Below are 22,670 nucleotides of genomic sequence, written 5' to 3'. Positions count from 1 at the left end.
ACTGGCTTTGCAGAAGCTTGCCAATGACCCCTCCCTTGTCAGCAGGCTTGATGACAAGGGAGAGGTCATTGGCAAGCAGAATACTGATGATCACTTATCAGAAGCTCTCAGACAGCTTAACGACAGTAATACATATGTTAGACTGTCAGATCAGCCTGCACAGGGCTATCATAGATCTTTGACACTTTTGGTTAAGGATGCCTTAGATAAAGGCATTATAACAAAGGAGGAATTTAGATATTTAATCCCTGCCCATCCCATCACTCCTACATATTATCACCTACCTAAAATCCATAAATCACTCACTGCACCTCTTGGTCGGCCCATTATTTCTGGTGTGCGGTCCCTCACCTCTAATTTATCACATTTTGTTGATTATTTTTTACAGCCACTTGCCTCATCTTTACGTTCACATATTAAAGATACCACCTTTTTTTGAATGCCATCTCAAATATTAATTGGAAAAGTTCATTATTTTTTATGACCTGTGATGTACAGGCGTTATACTCTAATATTCCACATCAGAGGGGTCTGTCCACTACAGCAGATTTCCTCTCGAAAACAGATTCGATTGATTCTGAGTTACAACAATTTATACTGGATTCAATTTCCATTTATTCTATCGCATAATTATTTTGTTTTTAATAAGAAATATTATTTACAGATACTTGGGATGGCCAAGGGGACGGGGTTCGCGCCGAGCTTCGCCAACCTCTACATGGGTGCCTTTGAGGATCACCATGTCTGGGGGCGGAGCTTCGGCGCGGACCTCGTCTACTATGGCTGTTATATAGATGACTTTTTTTATTTTTGATGGCAATATTTCTTTATCATCGGATTTTATCACTCAATTAAATAATAATAATTATAATTTATGTTTCACTGGCACTTCTCACCAATCTTCTATTTCTTTTCTTGATATTTCCCTCAATATAATTGAGGGCAAAATCTCCACTAAGACGTTTCGCATGGAGGTTGATACTTTAAACTTTATACATCACAAAAGTTCACATTACAAACCATGGTTAAACAACATTCCCTTTGGACAACTAAGACGCATTAAGCACAATTGTAGTGATAGATTGAACTATCAATGACAAGCAGATGCACTTTCCTTATCTTTTCAGAATTGAGGCTATCCTGCACCGTTGATTAAAACAGCACGTGAAAAGGCTGATGCTTTAGATAGAAAATATCTTTTAACACATAAAATTCATCCTCACAAATTTGAACAAGATCAACCTCACTTTATGTCACAGTTTAATTGTTCCTCGTCCAAGATTAGAAATATTATTCATAATAATTATCCTATCCTTCTTACAGAACAGGTACTTAGATCTGAATTAAAAGATACTCCGTCAGTAATTTTTATGAAATCTAATAATCTACAGCAATACCTTGCTCCCAGTCTTTTTGTAGACAAAAGAAATATATATGATATTACAGTCTCTGTCAAAAATGATCAGTGGTTCCCCAAAATTGTAGGATGCTTTAAATGTGGTGCGAAACAATGCATCACATGCTCCTATATTCAGAATAATATGAAGAGTTTTAGTGCCTCCGATTCTACACAATTTAGGATATGTTCACATATCAACTGTAATAGTGCCTTTGTAATATACATATTGATTTGCAAATGTAATCTAATTTATGTAGGCAGGACAACCCGAAAATTTAGGACTAGATTTCTTGAACATAGACGCAATATTCAAAAGGGCTTTGTGTTCCATAGTGTCTCCAGACACTTTTCAGATAAACATCAAAAAAATCCAGATGATATCCAACTAGTGGGTATTGAAACTATCAAACCCACAGTACGCGGGGGGAGATAGATATAGAAAATTATGTCTAAGAGAGAACTATTGGATACACAAGTTGAGAACTCTTATACCGGAAGGGCTAAATGAATGTATTGAATTTGATTTATAATAATAATAATATTATCCTTGCCCTGCTTTCCTTTTCTTTATTTATTATTTATTATCTATTGTTGATTATTTATTATTTGTTATTACTGATTAGTTGCCTGTTTATATATATCTATATATTTACAGATTTCTATTTATTATCCTTTATATCATTTCATTGTCACCAATTAATTGATCGATCATGGCAGACCGATCTTTAGTTGTTTAAAGAGAACATAATGGCGCAGTATTTTTGTGAACCATCTCTTTTCCTATACAGTGCATTATGGTGTTTGTTGCGCCGTTTTCAGCCGTCTCCTCTTTATTCAAACGTATTCAGTTATAAATATAAAGTATTGCGATACATGCTGTCTGAATATAGTCTGAAGTCCCCATTAAGTTAGATTAATAATTGGAGCCCCTTCCATGTGTATTTATATTCATAACTGTAATCATCCTTCTAGGTTTTTGATATATGTACATGAAACAACCTCTTCCATATACCTATACCTTATTGGAGTGAGCTAGAGTGCAACTCATGCTTCAGTCTTTATATTTTTTAAATCTGTTCACTACGTACCCAGTGGGTGCAGTGGCGTACATGGTTAGGTTATAGACTTACAACTCTGGAGGGATTGAGTTCGAATCTTGATCAGACAATAAGTATAAGGATGAAAAAATGTTTTTCCCTTCTTCATTCTCTTTTTTGCTGTTATCTATATTACAACTTGATTTTTAATTGTATTTTAATTTTAGTATAAACTCTTAGATATAATTCAAATTGGTTTTCTTTTTTTGATCAGTTTTTAGTACGCTGTTAGATATTTATCAATTGAGAAAATGCCCCGTTAAACAACGACTTTCTCCTATAGCATCAAAAGCTATATATAGGGTTAAATTCTCTTATCCTGCTAAGATATAATTCTTGTTATGAGAACTACTCTTTGACACGCTGAACGGATATTCATATGTATCTTACGGTCCTCTGCCGACCTTACCACAGGATGTTTTAATCTAGGTTATTGTTACCAATTGCGAGTCCTTTCTGCCATGTATAATTAGTGTTTGATGTTGATTTCTGTAAGAGAGCCTACGTTTTTTGAATTGCATTACTCTTAATTAGGTACTGATTATAGACATTTTGTCCATCCTGAATTGATCAGACCTTAAATACCGGACACTCTGGAGGCAGGAACTTACCTTCGAAAAAGTCACGGGGAGCGTGACGAAACGCGTCAGATTCCCGCCTCCACACACACCTCGCTCAGGTGTGCAATCAGGTGCAACTTGAACAGACTTAGACGGGTTTTCCCTTGACTGACTTATCATCACCAGCGGCTTCCACAATCACGCCGCTCCAGCCAGCCCACTATTAGGCGGCTCCCGTACCTCTTCTTTGCTGCACAGCATCCCTGGGCAGCGCAGGATATTTGACCGGGGACGCCCGGCTCATGACCAGCCCACCAGAGAGGTATCGACATCTGCTCTATATTTGGTGACACTCAGCATCTATACAATTCGGGATTGTACCCATTGCACCTTATTCATTATTCACTCATTATCTATCCATATAGCAGCAATTACTGGTAATCTGTGGAATACGGACATTTACAATGTTCAATACAGCTGCAGCCTAGCATATGCTTCAAGAGACTTCTGACACCTTGAGACAATATAAGTGTGACCCATCTCTTTTAATACTATTGTTACATTACTTTTTGCTGTGTTATTAATTTTTTTAAAATAAATTTTTCATTCTTTATACGTTGGCTCTCTCTATATATACAAATCCTGACATACAGCGCAGCCATTTTTGTTTTTATGGGACTTATATAGGGGCTGTGAAGTACAACTTGAAAACTGTGCAACTCATATTATGAAACTTGCAATTTTCGCAAGCTTCCCTGTGTTAATTCTCATGTGATGTCAAATGCAAGTTACGTGGGACACAGGAATCTTTTCCCTGATTACATTTGCGAGGACAAACTTGCACCTAAACATTGTGCGATTAGGTGCAAGTTTGATCTCACAAAACAACTCACACGCTATAATTTTTAACCCATTATCCCACCTACAGGTATGTCCTGCTACGTTGTTGCTGCATATAGTGAACGCAGCGTGACATGCCAAGATCATACCCATCACTGCCGTGTCTCATTAATGTGAATGGGAGGCGGGCACATGTGCTCTCTGGCTCCCATTCAAGTCTATGGCATAGCGAGAGAGTGTGCTCACACATGCCCCACTACGGCATGGCATCTCAGCAAGGTTGTAAAAGGACATATCCGTACCTGAGACACATACAACCACATCTGGCAGTAATTAGCAGTACCTTAGCACCACCATCTAAGGTTATGATGGTGTACCTGAGACCTACCACCACATCTGGCAGTAATAACCTTAGTACCACCATCTAAGGTTATGGTGGTGTACTTGAAATCTATGCTACCACATGTGGCAGTAATAACCTTAGTACCACCATCTAAGGTTTTAGTGGTGTACCAGAGACCCATGCTGCCACATGTGGCAGTAATAACCTTAGCACCACCATCTAAGGTTATGGTGGTGTACATGGGACCCATATCACCACATCTAGCAGAAATAACCTTAGTGCCACCTTCTAAGGTTATGATGGTGTACCTTGGACCCATATCACCACATCTGGCAGTAATAACCTTATTACCACCTTCTAAGGTTATGATGGTGTACTTGAGACCCATACCAACACATCTGGCAGTAATAACCTTAGTACCACCATCTAAGGTAATGATTGTGTACATGAGACCCATACCACCACATCTGGCATTAATAACCTTAGTACCAACATCTAAGGTTATTGTGGTGTACCTGAGACCCATACCACCACATCTGTCAGTAATAACCTTAGTACCACGATCTAAGGTTATGGTGGTGTACTTGAAATCTATGCTACCACATGTGGCAGTAATAACCTTAGTACCACCATCTAAGGTTATAGTGGTGTACCAGAGACCCATGCTACCACATGTGGCAGTAATAACCTTAGCACCACCATCTAAGGTTATGGTGGTGTACATGGGACACATATCACCACATCTAGCAGAAATAACCTTAGTGCCACCTTCTAAGGTTATGATGGTGTACCTTGGACCCATATAACCACATCTGGCAGTAATAACCTTAGTACCACCTTCTAAGGTTATGATGGTGTACTTGAGACCCATACCAACACATCTGGCAGTAATAACCTTAGTACCACCATCTAAGGTAATGATTGTGTACATGAGACCCATACCACCACATCTGGCATTAATAACCTTAGTACCACCATCTAAGGTTATTGTGGTGTACCTGAGACCCATACCACCACATCTGTCAGTAATAACCTTAGCGACACCATCTCTGCCCAGGCATGGCCTCCTTACTAGAGGAGGATATTTATATGCTCAGCATGAAGACCCCTCCCATGCCTCATACCCTAAATGGAGAAAAAAAGTTTTTATAAAATTAAAAACTTAAGGGAAATAAAAAGTTTTTCAGTTAGTTTTATGTTACTCATAATTTGCAGGTAATCATGATTTATTATGTGTATTGAAGTCTTGTTTTTGTTTTTTAAATCAAGTGATGAAATTTTAGATTTACAGATGAGTCCTTAGATGCTATTGCTGCAGAAATCCCTTCTTGGCGCCACAGGCAAACTTAATTACACTGCAACAAAACTGCTCCACATGACTGCATCTGTGTGCGACTTAATCTGAATCCATATACGAAGCACTATGCATCTATGAAGTGTGGGGAAAAAAAAAAAAAAAAAAATATATATATATATATATATATATATACACACACTGCAAAGTCCGGCTCTCCTAATAATATATAATTACTTGTCTGGGTGCTTACGCCGCCTCTCAATGTGAGCCGTTAATACCAATGTCTCCGCGACGCACTCCAGGAACACATAAATCAGTCTGACACCAGTTGCTTAGATCAACGTTTCATGGAATTAACCATTTCATCAGGATACAAAATCAATAACAATGTGCTCACCTTATAAAGACCCACCACCATGTGCGCAAAAGGACGGACGCCATCCAATATCCGCATTCCCCACTTCCAGACATGTGAATACATCATCAACAGCAGACAGATACTTTGTTTGCTCTCCACCAGTGGAGCCTGCATTCCAACAGCGTCAGTGCACACCCCCATCACCATGACTACATAGATACATTTTAACAGGACGATCATTAATCATAATAACAACAACATGGTATTATATATCCTATCCTAGCATCAGTATGTACATACTACCTTATAGATCATAACTATATCTCAAATATATACTCATATGTGTAAGCCTATCCTTACAATAATATGACCTATATTGGTAATATGTTATCTCATAAACATACACTAATAAAGTATCTAATGCTGTCAACACCATATGTAATAAACAAAGATGTTCTAATCTTTACAAAAAGTTATTAAGACCCAATTGCTCATTGAGTCCTCTAGGGGCCAAAGTATTAAGATGATTGATCCATTCTGTTTCACAGAGAAATAATGCTGCGCCTGTGTCTTTATTTGCTCAGTAAATAAATCTCTTATCTTTGAAAAAGTCACAGGTCACGTGACGAAACGCGTCAGAACTCCTCTATTTTGGTCACTGAACTGACTATACAGCCTGGGACGCATTTGTAATCACCCCGCTCCATTGGATACAGCAGCGGGTGGTACGCGTCCCGAGACAGCAGACGGCCGTTACACGGGATCTGTGCAGCAGCTCAAAGGGTCCATCTCAGCTTTATTTCTCCCACCATCAACGGACGATGCACGTCCAGGGAACACAGGAGACCCACGTGCAGTGGGACCACCGCGGCTGAACTGCACCAGCTGTCTGCACACCTGCTTCCTCCCCGAGACTCTGCAGTGGGCGGCGCCCGCCCGGGGAAATTGAGGAAATCTTCGTGAGCAGGTTACCTGCGGCTCACATGGACATACAAGTTACCTACCCCACAGCCTTATACCAGACTAGGCACACGTTGGAAACACCAGCGGACGCTCGGGTTTCACCAGCCCTATTGGAGAGCAGAGCCGGCCCTAGGCATAGGCAAACTAGGCAAATGCCTAGGGCATTTCATATGCTTAGGGGCACCAGCAGCTTCTGCTGATTAAAATGATATGCGGCATGCCTATATTCTGTGTGTAACTGAGGCTGTATCTGCATACGAAAATGCTACGTTGCAGTGTATTCCTGGAAATCACTGTAATGTAACATTTCGTATGTAGATACAGCCGCAGTCGCACATAGAATATAGGCATGCTGCATATCATTTTAATCAGCAGAAGCTGCTTGTGCATCCTAGCCACATAGTAATGCAAATAAGATGCATTTTCATAAACAAAAGGTGCCCCAACGTTAGCAGAGCTGCCAGCTGACTCATGCCAGGCATGTCCTGCAGAACTAGCGGTGGTGCTAGGGGGCACCAGCCAAAATCTTGCCTAGGGCATCATATTGGTTAGGGCCGGCTCTGTTGGAGAGGTAACAATATCACTAAATCCATAATCTATACATTGGCTCTCTGAACTTTGAAGTTTATTACAAACGGTCAAATACACTTTCAGAGCCTACACTTGTAATCAGCAACTACCACATACTGAAGTAACCTTGCTCAATATAACAAGAATTACTACTTCACAGCAGGACTGGTTACTATGTTGCATATCTATTGAAAAACAAATCGTTACATTTGGATTACAAGTAGCTACTTATTTTACTCTATGGTTCTAGCTAGCTATTGGATTATCATAGATATAATCCGTGTGAGTATCTTATATCCATATATCGTGGCATTTCAGTGATAATAAGGTCAGCACAATATGCATATATATTAGGTTGTTTTAAAGAAAGTGTTTTTATTTATTTCTATATTAATAAATATATATTTTACATTTTTGACTCTTTGGTTGTATTCAGGGTACTATAATGTTATAGTGACATGAGCGCTTCTATTTTTTCCTTTTGTTCCATTCTGTTTCACACCTAAGTAATTAATCTAAGCAACAGGTGTCAGATTGATTTATGTGTTCCTGGAGTGCGTCACGGAGACATTGGTATTAACGGCTTTATAAATATATATATACTAGGTGCTTCATCGCGCCCTACGGGCGCTCTTCACACCGTCGCAAGGGGCTACGCCCCCTTAACCCTTGCATGCCTTTCTGGGGTTTAATATTTGTATTATATGGAGTATTACCTGCATTCCTTTGTTAGTGGTTAAATATTGCACAATGAAAGGGCGTGCGATGGTGAAGGAGGCGCAGCCCCTTGCGACGGCGTGAACAGCACCTGCAGGGCACGATGTACAGAATGTAGCGAGTGCGGGGGGGGACTGCGGATGGTGTCTGTAGATGCTGCAGGTGGAGGGGGGGCAGAAGTGGAGGTGGGGCCCAGATGGGGAAGGTTCGGGAGGTGCTGCGGGTGGGGGAGGGGCAGAGGAGTGGGGGATGCAGATGGGGGAGGGGTCCGGAGGCACTGCAGGTGGGGGAGGGGCAGGGGTGCCACGGGTGGGAGTGGGGCAAGTGTGGGGATGTTGTGGATGGGTGAAGGGTTCCGGAGGTGCTGTGGTATGGGAGTGCCGGGGGTGGGGTAGGGGACCGCAGGCACCATGGGTAGGGTAGGGGCAGGTACGGGTGGTGCGGCGGATGGGAAAGGAGGTCCGGAGGTGCTGCAGGTGGTGGAGGGGCAGGTGCGGGGGTGCCATTGGTGGGGGAGGGGTGGGTGAGGGGGGGACCGCGGATGGAGGAGGGTGTCTGCAGATGCTGCGGGTGGAGGGGGCAGGTGTGGGGGGAGACATATAAGGGGGGTGAATGGTGGAGGGGGCCTGGAGGTGCTGTGGGTGGTGAAGGGGTGGAGGAGTGGTAGCCGCGGGTGGTGTAGGGGGTCTGGAGGCACAGCATGTGGGGGAGGGGTGGAGTGCCGCATGTGGTGGAGGGCAAGGTGCGGAGGTGTGGTGCATTGGGGAGAGGTCTGGAGGCGCTGCGGGTACTGTACATGCCATAAAAGGTAGTTGGAGGGTATGCAGTAACAGGGCCAGGACAGTGGTGACAGGGTCAGAACAGGGTTGACGGGGCCAGGATAGGGGTGACAGGGTCAGAACAGGGGTGACGGTGCCAGGACAGGGGTGACGGGGCCAGGACAGGGGCGACGGGGCCAGGACAGAAATGACAGGGACAGGATAGGGGTGACAGGGCCAGGGTAGGGGCGGCAGGACCAGGACAGGGGTGACGGGGCCAGTATAGGGTTGACAGGGCAAGCACAGGGGTGACAGGGCTAGGCTAGGGGTAACAGGGCCAGCATAAGGGTGACAGGGCCAGCATAAGGGTGACAGGGCCAGGATAAGGGTGAAAGGGCCAGGATAAGGGTGAAAGGGCCAGGATAAGGGTGGCAGGGCAAGGCCAGGGGTGACAGGGACATGACAGAACACAGGGCACGGGAGAGATTGGTATTAGGGACAAAACAGTGGTGACAGACAGATGTGTCTTACCGGAGTCACTGCTGCTGGCTGCTGCTGTTCCACTCCAACCTGTTGGGATCTGCTGCTGCTGGAGACTTGGCATGGCTGACTCTCTCAGGCTGGAGTCCTGCTTCCTCTGCCCGTCCGCATCCCTCCCCCCCTCCTCAGTCACACACCGCAGACCTCGCGCAGCTGCCGGGCACTGTGGTAAGGGGAGACTGGAAATGACTGGTTAGCCCCCAGGAGATGCTGCGGCTGGAGGGAGGAGGGGGTCATAGCATGCACGTGGCGCGGACCTCGCAGCTGCCGGGCACTGTGGTAAGGGGAGACTGGGAGTGACTGGTTAGCTCCCAGGAGACGCTGCGGCTGGAGGGAGGAGGGGGTCGGAGCCTGCAAGCAGCTCGGATTTCTGCAGCGCTACCCGCCGGCTAAAGTGTGTGAATGAGCTGGGAGCACCTCACTGCGGGTGGCAGTGCTGCAGCTAGCGGTGGGGTTGCCGGGGCTGGAGATAACAGAGGCAGTACGGAACCTGCACAGCGGCAGGTGCCCCACAAAACTGCAGCTAAGAAGCGTGGAGTGTGCCAGAAAGTGACGCTCCTCCGCGTCAGAGAGACCCTGCTGAGTATGCTGATGTGGGGGGTCAAGCACACAGTGAGCCGCTGCCCGTCTGTCTGTATGACATACCCCTCACACACCCCCATACCTCCCAAATGTCCCGATTTTCGCGGGACAGTCCCATTTTTGGGGTCTGTCCCGCTGTCCCACCCGCGGGTCGCAGTGTCCCGTGGTGGGGGGGCAGTTGGAAAGCTCCTGTACTCGCTGTTCTGCTTAGCAGAGCAGCGGTGAATAGTGGAGACAGAGGGAGAGGGGGCATCAGGGGGTACGGATTAAGGGGGGGTTCCAGCAGCAGAGCCGGCTTAAGGGGGGGGGGGACAGGGGGTACGTACCGTTGGCCCCACAGTTTTAGGGGGGCCCCCGGCTGGAGTAGCTCTGTCCCAGCTCAGAAGCTCCCCCGTCCTGCCAGCAACAACGGCAGCATTGTGCTACAGTCAGCACACTCTGCTGCGTATTGTCAGGTCTGTGGTGTTACAGGGAGGCAGCAGTCTCCCTGCTGTCTTCTGCCTGTGCGGGTGTGTAGGGGGGAGCAACCACCCACTCTGGATTTAGCCCTAGCTGAGGGGCCAAAATCCCATTAAAAAAATAAAAATAAAAATCGGAATTTGCATAAGGGGGCGTGGCCGCGCGTCCCGCGAGTAGGCCACGCCCCCAACCCCACAGCAGGCACAGCAATGAGATAGGGCTCCCCTGTCTCAAGTGCCCTGGCCCCCCCGGACTCATAATCAGCCTCTGGGGGCATGCCAGCAGCTCACAGAGCGCTGGGCATGCCCCCTCACTGACGAAAACGGGGCCCTCCCGTGAAGCCACGCCCCATTTTCGCCGAGTGTGTGTCCCTCCTTCTGCCTGAAGAAAGCTCCTGAAGAAAGCTGGGAGGTGTGCACTCCTGCCTGTGCCATGCCCATACTATCTGCTTCTGCTCCTAGTCTCCTATAGATTTGGCCAGATCTGTGACTCATTTGACTAACTCCGCCCAGTGTTGTGACTCCGCCCAGCATTAGCAAATGAATCACAAAGTCACAGATCTGGGCTATTATATAGGAGATATATATATATATATATATATATATATATATATAAAATTATCATTTATTTATATGGCGCCACATCATATCTGCAGTGCCCAATTACAGAGTAAACAAAAAAGCAAAACATGAAGACAGTGACTTGAGGTTCAATACAATATAGGACAAGTAGAGGGTGTGTCAACATAGCTTCATCAGTAAACAGCACAGAAATAAAGATCAGGGTGGCAGAAAACGTAGGATTTGGTGCATCAAAGGAAGTATTGAAAGAAGATAGGTTAAGTAAGAGATGCAACAGCACATGAGGGAAGAGGACCCTGCTCGTGAGAGCTTACATTCTCAAGGGGAGGGACACACAAACAGGTGTGACACAGATGGGGTAGAAAGTGAGCGTTGGCCACAAAAGGCTTAGGATGAGAGATGGCTAAGTTTGGTGAAGAAGTGTGTCTTAAGAGCCCATTTGAAGTTTTGTAGAGTGGTGGAGAGTCTGAGGGGGAGAAGTAGAGAATTCCAGAAAAAGGGAGTGGGAGGAGAAAATCAGAAGGCAGTAGAGGCAGCATGCATCCGCAGAGTGAAGAGGACGGGCGGGAGTGTAAAGGGAGATAAGGTCAGAGATGTAACTGGGAGAAGAGTGGGTGAGGGCTTTGTAAGTGAGTGTGAGAAGCTTTAATTGGATTCTGAAGGGGAAGAGGAGCCAGTGAAGGGCTTGTAGGAGAGGGGAGGTGGATGTAGTGCGTTTGGTGAGGAAAATGATCCGGGCAGCAGCATTAAGGATAGATTGGAGTGGATGAATATATATGTTAGGGATGCCAGTCAGGAGGAGATTACAGTAGTCTAGTCTGGAGATGACCAGTGAGTTGATAAGGGTTTTAGTGGCATCCTAAGTGAGAAATGGTCTGATCCAGGAAATATTTTTGAGATGAAAATGACAGGTTTGTGATAGGTGCTGGATGTGTGGTTTGAAGGAGAGGGAGGAGCCAAGGATTATGCCACGACAGCGCTCTTGGGAGCTAGAGGAGATAGTAGTGCCATCTATAGATGATGAAATTCTGGGAGTAGACGTTGTGTGGGAGGGTGGGCAGATGATCAGCTCAATCTTAGACATGTTAAGTTTGAGAAAGCGCTGGGACATCCAAACAGAGATAGCTGGATACACAAGTGAGGAGAGCAGTAGAGAGGTCAGGGGAGGAAAGGTAGATTTGAGTATCATCAGCATAGAGATAATATTGTAAGTCAAAAGAGCTAATGAGTTCTCCTAAAGAGTATGTATAGAGAGAGAAAAGGAGATGACCAAGAACAGAGCCTTGGGAGACACCTACAGTTTGTGGAAGTGGGGGGAGGTGGAGCCATGAGAGGAGAGAGAGAATGAATGGTCAGAAAGGTAGGAGAACAGCCAGGAGAGGGCAGTATCACGCAGACCAAGGGAGTGAAGGATTTGCAGAAGGAGAGGGTGGTCCACTGTATGAAAAGCAGCAGAGAGGTCAAGGAGAACAAGGAAAGAGTAGTGACCCTTGGATTTAGCAGATAGGAGGTCATTGCGAGACTTTTGTGAGGGTAGTTTCAGTTGAGTGGAGAGAACGGAAGCCAGACTGGAATGGGTACACACACACACACACACACACACACACACACACACACACACACACACACTTAAAACAATAGCTTGTTGCATGAATAGCATTTGCTATCTGGACTATCTGAAACGTATGCAGTTTATTTTTTTTCTAAAAGCAACCTTTATGTCTTTATTTCTCAGGCTGTATATGATGGGATTCATCACTGATGTTGATACTGTATAAAGCATGGCCACTACAGAGTCCACATCTGAGGAGTAGGATGCCATTGGCCGAATGTACATGAATATAATTGGTAGGAAGAATATATTTACCACTGTGAAGTGGGAAGCGCATGTAGAAAATGTTTTCCTGCGTCCAGCATTGGATTTTATCTTGAGGATTGTTATTAATATTTTAAAGTAAGAAATTAGAACAAGGGTAAAACTTATCAAAATAATAAAGGCCGCAGACAAGGACCCAACTGCGACGTTGAGGGATGTGTTGGTGCAAGCCAGCTGCAGCAATGGTGGGTGATCACAGTAGTAATGGTGTATGATATTAGGACCACAAAAATGTATGTTCAGGGCTAAGATTAAGAGAGGTACTGGAGAAATAAATCCCCCAGACCATGCTGCCACTGATAGAATTATGTATAATCTCTTTGTCATAATTGTATGATAATGTAAAGGAGAGCATATGGCAAGATATCGATCATAGGCCATTACGGTCAGAAGTAAACACTCTGATGCTCCTAAAGACAGGAACATATACATCTGCACAAAGCAGGCGGTGTAGGAAATGGTATCAAGGTGCATCGAGAACTTTGCCAACATCTTCGGGATGGTGACCGAGGTGTAGCTCATATCTAGGAAAGACAAATTGCTGACAAAGAAATACATTGGAGTCTGTAGCCTTTGGTCCAGAATGACCAGGAGGAAGATGATGCCATTACCAGTGAGGGAGAAGAGGTAGATAAAAAGAAATACACAATAAAGCAAAGTCTGGTAGTTCTGAAGACTCGGGAATCCATAGATGATGAATTCGGTCACAGGGGTTAAAGTCAGATTGGAAGAACCAGATGATTGAATTTGTTCTTCCTTAACCTGTATGGGAATATATAAATGCAAAAGTAAGAATACTGTACGGTATGTGATAGCCCTGCATAACTAATGGTAACCACATAAATTGCTGGTAAAAAAAATCCTTTGTGAGATAATATTTATTTTACATTTTCCACATTGGTTCCACAACTTAGCCCCATTGGACTCTAAATCTGCAAAACTGGGGTCTCCCAGTCCAAATACTTTTTTTCTGGTGGCATGCATTTATAATTATGTGCGTGACCTTCTTTATACTGAGAACTACAGGGATTATAATATCAAGAATGATATCAACTACAGGGGGGAAATTTACTAAAGGTTGATTTTATCCAATTTTCCTTTCTTTCGTGTAAAAGCCACAATTTTGTTAATTGTAAATTTACTAAGGATCAATTTGCATGGAAGTCGAATGTCAGATGCGACTTTGTACTCAATATCACGAAAAATCACCATGGGTACAAACATCGTGAAAATAACATTGGTATCATCGAAAATTGCACATTTACTGAGAATCGTCTTTGCAAATGTTATCAACTTAATGTACCTATATGACCGTGTCAAAACATAGCTTGAGTCAGACCCTGCAAAGTCTTTGCGCACTCAAGACCCTCTCCAGAACCTTTATCTACTTCAGGTTAGCTTTTTATAGGATTGCAGGCATGCTAACTGTCCTGGGTACAATAGACTGCATACACATTGAGCTGAGACCACCTAGGGCAAGAGCACATGTGTTTCTTATTCACCACCACAGCTATTCCACCAATTTGGAAGTGGTTTGAGGTGCAAACCAAAGAATCATGAGTGTTGTAGTCGGCTCTCCTGACTCATGCCATGATTTCTTTCCCTCAGTCAGTCATCCTTTTGTGCTAAGTTTGAGGCAGGACAAATGCTGGAGGAATGGTTTATTGGGAAATACACATTCCTCTTGTTACTCTCTCACTGCACACACAGAAATGTTGTCATGTTAACCTTCAAATAAATTAATAGTTTTGCCTTACAGGGGACTCAGGTATGGATATTTCTCGTGGCTTTGACACCATTGTCAGTTCCTGATAGTCCTGTAGAGCACAAGTATAATGATAAAACATACATTTGTGCTATTAAAATCTAGGTTTCTTTGTCTTGATAGATCTGGAGGGACAATGTTGTATAGAATTGATAAAATCTGTGACATTGTGCACTGCTGCTGGGTGTTGCATAATCTGTGCTTTAACAATCTCTGCCGGATTATGCAACATGCAGGCAGCAGGAAGGGCTCCCAGTTTCACCAGGTGACAACTTCACAGTAAGTATATTACACAACATTGCTATTTATTTTATAAAAAGTATATCCTAAAATTTGACAAATGACTCAGTATCTTGCAAGTTGTATACAAAGGTGTTAATTTATGTGTGTTGCCTTCACTCTAAATGAATGTTTTTCCTCACCTGTGGTAAAATATGTATTCTAGGAAGATCAACACAGGTGATGCGCTTCAAAATGCAAGATTGTACTACAGTTGCAAAGCTTGTGTGCCCACACACTTTCACTGATATTTACACATTCGTAACCCATAAATATTACAAAAATCAGTTTACAGATGGAGTCATGCTAATGATTGCCGCCAGGAGTGAATTGGGTAAGTGAATGGGAGCATCTGTGTAAGCTCGGCAGCGGGCTGAGGCACAGCCGCAACCAGGCAATGCAGCTCACCCCCACCTGCGATGTGGCCATATTGAATGAGCGTGGCGCCATCTGTATACTGATTTTAAGGTGCGTTATGTTTCCAAATAAATAATTGCATGAAGACAGGATTTACACTCAAAAATAATTGTACGGAATTAAAAATCCGGTTTCCGATAGGTTTTATTTGTTCAACACTACCATATAATATTAGTGAATTCACATTAATGTGACGTTCATGTTTGTAAATTAAGCCAAAATTAGGCCTCAAACACATATTGACAATATATTTGGTTGTTTCTAACCATGAAAATAGCAATGAAACATGGATATGTGTTCAGCTGACAAGTTCAACCAAGAATGTTTTTTGCAGCATACAAATATATATGACAAATACAAATTATTAGACAAATATGTATCCCATTTTCCAATACCAGGCCATAATAGTCTTCAATGCTTAATAATCAACATATTATAAACATCAATGCTTTGTAATCAGCATAATTTAAACAAACTTTTTTTGGTCAGCATAACAATTTTAATTTAATTATTTTTTAAGATTAACAAAACAAGATAATAATAATAATAATAATAATAATAATAATAATAATAATAATAATAATTGCTTTGGTTGAACCATATAAAATAATGCTAAAAAAGAATATTTGTAAACATAATAATGCAATTGTGTATGATATTTACAATTTTTTTTAACATTGTCTCCTTTGAGGTGGATGGCTAGGGGAAGAAGAGGAGCCGCAAGGACCAGCACCACCTCTGGTATGGGCCCCACAAAACGATGGCGTTGCTGCGGGTGGGGGGTTGGTACTACTACTGACGGTACCCGATGCCTCAGGGAGCCGACTAAAATTTGTTTTCCTACTGAATTTAAATTTTCATTCATGTCCATAAGAAGATTGTTTTGGCTTTCAAACAGACGTATTACATTTTGTTAAAAGGCCATATTTTTATTTGTTTGTTCCTCTAAAAGAAGATGGTTTGCTTCTAAGATTCTGGTCATAATACCAAAACTGTATGACAAATTGGTGCAAACATAGCTGACTTTTTGAAACATTTTGATTTAAGAACATGAAATTTGCATTCATTTCTGTAAGACTACTGTCACATTTTTGCAACTGACGACATATTTGAGACTCGTGCTTCATTCATAACTTTCAATACCGAGTAACAATCGTAAAATGAACTCTCCTCTCCAACAACTGTGCTACCACCTCAAACACACTTTACTATAAATGCCACCAATGCACATATTTCTGGTGGTTTGTGGACATTTTTATAACAACATGGTGATGTCAATGTAGCATGTGCATGTTTTGACCAATCGGAATGTCTGTGTAGATTTTGCAAGCAAAATGCTTATTAGAAAAAGTGCATTTTTTTTCCTGCCGATTACGGGCGATAAGGTGCAATTAAGGTCTTTTTTTAATCTTGAAACTTAGTACATTTCTCCTCTTGTGGTTGCAAACAAAACCCAGAAAAACAATTATGAGGGTCACAATTACCAATACACAGATATTACCCAGGGATACCTATTGTGCTAATATGTTTCAATAAATACAATGAGGCTGCTAAATTTGCATACTAAAGGACAACACATCTGAAATTACTATACAATGTTGTGTATCAATAGTTTTAGTGTTGCAAGTGAACACAGGTATTTATGTACATTAGTTATTAGTATTGATGAGCGGGTTCGGTTCCTCGGAATCCGAACCGCCCCGAACTTCACCCATTTTACACGGTTCCGAGGCAGACTCGGATCCTCCTGCCTTGTCTGGTTAACCCGAGCGCGCCCGAACGTCATCATCCCGCGGTCGGATTCTCGCGAGATTCGGATTCTATATAAAGCCGCGCGTCGCCGCCATTTTTCACTCGTGCATTGGAAATGATAGTGAGAGGACGTGGCTGGCGTCCTCTCAGTTTTATTTAGGTGGCTGCAAATATCTGTGCTCACTGCTTTATTGTGGGGACTGGGGACCAGCAGTATTATATAGAAGGAGTACAATGCAGAGTTTTGCTGACCAGTGACCACCAGTATTATACGTTCTCTGCCTGAAAAACGCTCCATATCTGTGCTCAGTGTACTGCATATATCTGTGCTCACACTGCTTTATTGTGGGGACTGGGGACCACCAGTATTATATAGGAGGAGGACAGTGCAGAGTTTTGCTGACCAGTGACCACCAGTAATATACGTTCTCTGCCTGAAAAACGCTCCATATCTGTGCTCAGTGTGCTGCATATATCTGTGCTCACACTGCTTTATTGTGGGGACTGTGGACCACCAGTATTATATAGGAGGAGTAGAGTGCAGAGTTTTGCTGACCAGTGACCACCAGTATTATACGTTCTCTGCCTGAAAAACGCTCCATATCTGTGCTGCATTGTAGTATATAGTAGGAGTACAGTGCATTATTTTGCTGACCACCAGTATATAATATATAGCAGTACGGTACAGAAGGCCACTGCTCTACCAACCTCTGTGTCGTCAAGTATACTATCCATCCATACCTGTGGTGCATTTCAGTTTTGCACTGTTTGCTGACCACCAGTATATAATATATAGCAGTACGGTACAGAAGGCCACTGCTCTACCTACCTCTGTGTCGTCAAGTATACTATCCATCCATACCTGTGGTGCATTTCAGTTTTGCACAGTTTGCTGACCACCAGTATATAATATATAGCAGTACGGTACAGAAGGCCACTGCTCTACCTACCTCTGTGTCGTCAAATATACTATCCATCCATACCTGTGGTGCATTTAAGTTGTGTGCAGTATATATATAGTAGTAGGACAGTGCATTGCCACTCCTAGATTGGCCAGGTGTTTGTGTCGGCCACTTGGGTCGCTTAGCTTAGTCACACAGCTACCTCATTGCACCTCTTTTTTCCTTTGCATCATGTGCTGTTTGGGGACTATTTTTTAAATCTGCCATCCTATCTGACACTGCAGTGCCACTCCTAGATGGGCCAGGTGTTTGTGTCGGCCACTTGTGTCGCTTAGCTTAGCCATCCAGCGACCTAGGTGCACCTCTTTTTTTCTTTGCATCATGTGCTGTTTGGGGACTATTTTTTTGAAGTGGCATCCTGTCTGACACTGCAGTGCCACTCCTAGATGGGCCAGGTGTTTGTGTCGGCCACTTGTGTCGCTTAGCTTAGTCATCCAGCGACCTCGGTGCAAATTTTAGGACTAAAAATAATATTGTGAGGTGTGAGGTGTTCAGAATAGACTGAAAATGAGTGGAAATTATGGTTATTGAGGTTAATAATACTATGGGATCAAAATGACCCCCAAGTTCTATGATTGAAGCTGTTTTTGAGGGTTTTTCACTAGTTATTAGTATAGATGTGCACCGGAAATTTTTCATGTTTTGAGTTTTGGTTTTGGATTCGGTTCCGCGGCCGTGTTTTGGATTCGGACTCGTTTTGGCAAAACCTCCCTGAAAATTTTTTGTCGGATTCGGGTGTGTTTTGGATTCGGGTGTTTTTTGCAAAAAACCCTCAAAAACAGCTTAAATCATAGAATTTGGGGGTCATTTTGATCCTATAGTATTATTAACCTCAATAACCATAATTTCCACTCATTTCCAGTCTATTCTGAACACTGAACACCTCACAATAATATTTTTAGTCCTAAAATTTGCACCAAGGTCGCTGGATGACTAAGCTAAGTGACCCAAGTGGCCGGCACAAACACCTGGCCCATCTAGGAGTGGCACTGCAGTGGCAGACAGGATGGCAATTATAAAAATTGGCCCCAAACATCACATGATGCAAAGATAAATAAAATAAAAAAGAGGTGCATGATGGAATTGTCCTTGGGCCCTCCCACCCTCCCTTATGTTGTATAAACAGGACATGCACACTTTAACAAACCCAACATTTCATCCACAGGGTCTGCCACACGACTGGTGCTGAAATGACTGGTTGGTTTGGGCCCCCACCAATAAAAGAAGCAATCAATCTCTCCTTGCTCAAACTGGCTCTACAGAGGCAAGATGTCCACCTCATCATCATCATCATCATCCTCCGATACCTCACCCCTTTCACTGTGTACATCCCCCTCCTCACAGAGTATTAATTTGTCCCCACTGGAATCCACCATCTCAGGTCTCTGTGTACTTTCTGGAGGCAATTGCTGGTAAATGTCTCCACGGAGGAATTGATTATAATTCATTTTGATGAACATCATCTTCTCCACATTTTGTGGAAGTAACCTTGTACGCCGATCGCTGACAAGGTGACCGGCTGCACTAAACACTCTTTAGGAGTACACATTGGAGGGGGGGCAACTTAGGTAAAATAAAGCCAGTTTGTGCAAGGGCCTCCAAATTGCCTCTTTTTTCTGCCAGTATACGTACGGACTGTCTGACATGTCTACTTGGATGCGGTCACTCATTTAATCCTCCACCATTATTTCAATGGTGACAGAATCATATGCAGTGACAGTGTTATGAGCCACGGCTGTGGCTCATTTCCATTTTTGCATTTTGTTATGTATTTTATGTTATACTTCTGTTCATGTTCCCCGTGGGTGTCATGGGGTGCTCGGAGCTCACCCTTAAGGAGGGGATACTGTTATGAACCACAGGTAGTGGTTCATTCCTATTTTATGTTTATAAAGTTGTCTTGCATGCCAGGATTTCCTGTTGCTCTGTTTTAGAATACTCTTGTCTGCTGCCGCTGGTGAGTCTGTGTAATTGCAGCTTGTTCCCATGTGTTCAGCCTCACCTGGCTGCTAATTGCATCTTGTCAGTTTGGAGTCATGCAACAGGGCAGCAGCATGAGATTATTAATTAGGCCTCTCTGTTATATGCTGGCTGACTGCAATTCACAGACGCTGGTGATATTTCTGGGTATCCAGTCTGCTTGAGTACTGAGCTTGGTTCCTGCTAGTTCCTGAGCTTCATGTGTCGATTCCTGTGTCAGTCCCTGTGTCGATTCCTATGTCTGATCCCGTGTCCTGCCGTGAGGCGTTCCTGTCCTGAGGTCCAGTGCCTTTGCCTGTGCCTGGTCAAATTTCTGGCTTCTTGGTGTCCACCGGTCTTTCGTTTGGGATTCTGCCTGTCCTCCAGTTCTGAGAGTCTGTGTCAGCAGCATTGGGAGTTCCTGTCCGTTTGCCAGTATTCGTACCGGTTCCTTGAGTAGCGGCTCTGCCGCGTCCGTCGGCCTAGGCCGCTGTATTCCATTATTATTTCTGTCACTGGTGTTTTGCAGAGGGCTCTGCTTATGCTGTCACCGCCGGTACACAAAAGTATTGTGTGGGCGTGTGGTCAGCATTTCCTTTGTTGTTCTTTTCCTTTGGCGGCAAGCCGCACATACATTTAGTTTTAGGCTAGTTAGTAGCCCCTGGCTTTGGTTGTTTCAGTAAGAGGGTCCCTTGTTATCGCCCTGTCTCGGTACACTCTTTGTCTCTCATTAAGACCTGAGGGGGCATCGAAGTTGGGCAGATGTAATCCGCCCTTCAAACGCGGCTGCCATGGGCTCAAGCAACCATAGTCTCGCAAGAGTGTACTGACAGCACGGGCGAGACAACGGAGATAGGGCGCCAGGGGCTATTCCCTTTCCATTCCCCTTTCCCAGCATTACGTTCCAGTGCTCCAGTCCTTGCAATAAGATCTCCTCAGACCAGAGTGCTGGAATCATAACATTATCACCAGCCTTACCACAAAAAAGAAATAAAACTTTTTTTCTTTTTTGGCCCAGTCCAGTGTCTAATCTAGAATCCAGTCCGGTGTTTATAATCCAGTCCGGTGTTTAGAATCCAGTCCGGTGTTTAGAATCCAGTCCGGTGTTTTAAAAAAGAATCCAGTCCGGTGTTTAAAAAAAAAAAAGTCTTGTTTTGTTTAGCAAAATTTAGTCCTGCCTTGTCTAGTCTTGCCTTGTCTAGTCTTGTCTAGTTTTAAATCCTCCTATGTCTACTATGCAAGCCCTGCAGGCATCTCTCGCAGCCCTGAACTCTGTTTTCAGTGCTTTGAGACCAGAGCAACTAGAAGTTTTGCAGCAATCCCTAAAGCAACTGCAAAACCTTCTGACTAAAATCTTGCTCATCTTGCCAGAAGTCGTTGAGAGTACATCTATCTCTAAAGAGACTCTTGTTCACAGTATGGTGACAAGAGAATCCTCTGGTTTAATTGAAGAGAAAAGGTTTAAAAGTTTTCTGCGGCCCAGGCTCTCAGAAGAGGAGCGTCTGCGTCGCAGAAACTTAAACTTATGCCTATATTGTGGGGGTTTAGGCCACTATCTGCAGACCTGTGAGTTGCGCAAGCCAAAGTGTGGTGACGAGTCTTGCCCTCTGGCCAAGTTGAGTCAGGATACAAGACCTACTCCTGTCTCTACTGTGGCAGAGGTACTTGTCACACAACCCACACTAAAAAGCTCTCTTTCCTATAATTGGGGTCCTTGGGCAAGGGAGGCCCATTATAGATTTAGGAATCAAAAGAAAATGTTTCTCTCCTCTCTTGAGGTTCCTGTTGAAGCAGAGTTGCAAGCCCCTGGAGTGGTGCCCGATGCCCAGGGTCCTGGAGTGGTGCCCGTTGCCCAGGGTCCTGGAGTGGTGCCCGTTGCCCAGGGTCCTGGAGTGGTGCCCGTTTCCCAGGGTCCTGGAGTGGTGCCCGTTGCCCAGGGTCCTGGAGTGGTGCCCGTTGCCCAGGGTCCTGTAGTGGTGCCCGTTGCTCAGGTTCCTGGAGTGGTGCCCGTTGCCCAGGTTCCTGGAGTGGTGCCCGTTGCCCAGGTTCCTGGAGTGGTGCCCGTTGCCCAGGGTCCTGGAGAGGTGCCCGATGCTCAGGATCTTGGTGCGGTACCCGATGCCCAGAGTGCTGGAGCGGTACCCGATGCCCAGAGTGCTGGAGCGGTACCCGATGCCCAGAGTGCTGGTGCGGTACCCGGTGCTCTAGCTTATAGAGGGACATCAAATATTTTAGCTCAGGTTTCCATACCAGAAGGGGTCTCAGAAGCTGTTACTCCAGGTAGGGACTTGAAGAGCGCAACCCCAGAAAGGGTATCTGAAACCATAGTTCTAGAAGGGAACTCGAGAAGCAAAACCCCAGAAGGGATCTTTGAAGTAATATCCCCAAGTGGGGTCTCGAGAGACGCAACCTCTAAGAAGGGTCTAGAGGTCGCTTCCCCAGGAAAGAACTTAAGAGGTGTAGCATTAGTGGAGGTGCTGAAGGTTATAGCTTCAGCAAAAGTTCTGGAAGTCATAGTCCCGGGAGAAGTTTCGATAATTATCGACTCAGAGAGGGAGGCCGATGGCTCGGTCCCAGTGGGGGAGGCCGACGGCTC

At 44.2% G+C, this 22,670-nt stretch overlaps 1 protein-coding gene across 1 annotated transcript in view; it reads right to left on the bottom strand.

Moving 5' to 3' along the window:
- Nucleotides 1–12,736: 12,736 nt before the first annotated feature.
- The window catches only part of LOC134989305 (olfactory receptor 6N1-like), a 54,482-nt gene continuing 44,548 nt past the window's right edge, over nt 12,737–22,670 (bottom strand). Inside the window, exons 2-3 of the mRNA XM_063950601.1 lie at nt 14,698–14,757; nt 12,737–13,702 (exon numbers count right to left, since the gene is read on the bottom strand). Coding sequence (XP_063806671.1) covers nt 12,737–13,702; nt 14,698–14,757 — 1,026 coding nt within the window. The remainder of the gene's footprint in view (nt 13,703–14,697; nt 14,758–22,670) is intronic.

This window comes from Pseudophryne corroboree, chromosome 2 (assembly GCF_028390025.1).
Source record: "Pseudophryne corroboree isolate aPseCor3 chromosome 2, aPseCor3.hap2, whole genome shotgun sequence".
Lineage (NCBI taxonomy): Eukaryota > Metazoa > Chordata > Amphibia > Anura > Myobatrachidae > Pseudophryne > Pseudophryne corroboree.
This window is presented reverse-complemented; position numbering and strand designations above follow the sequence as displayed.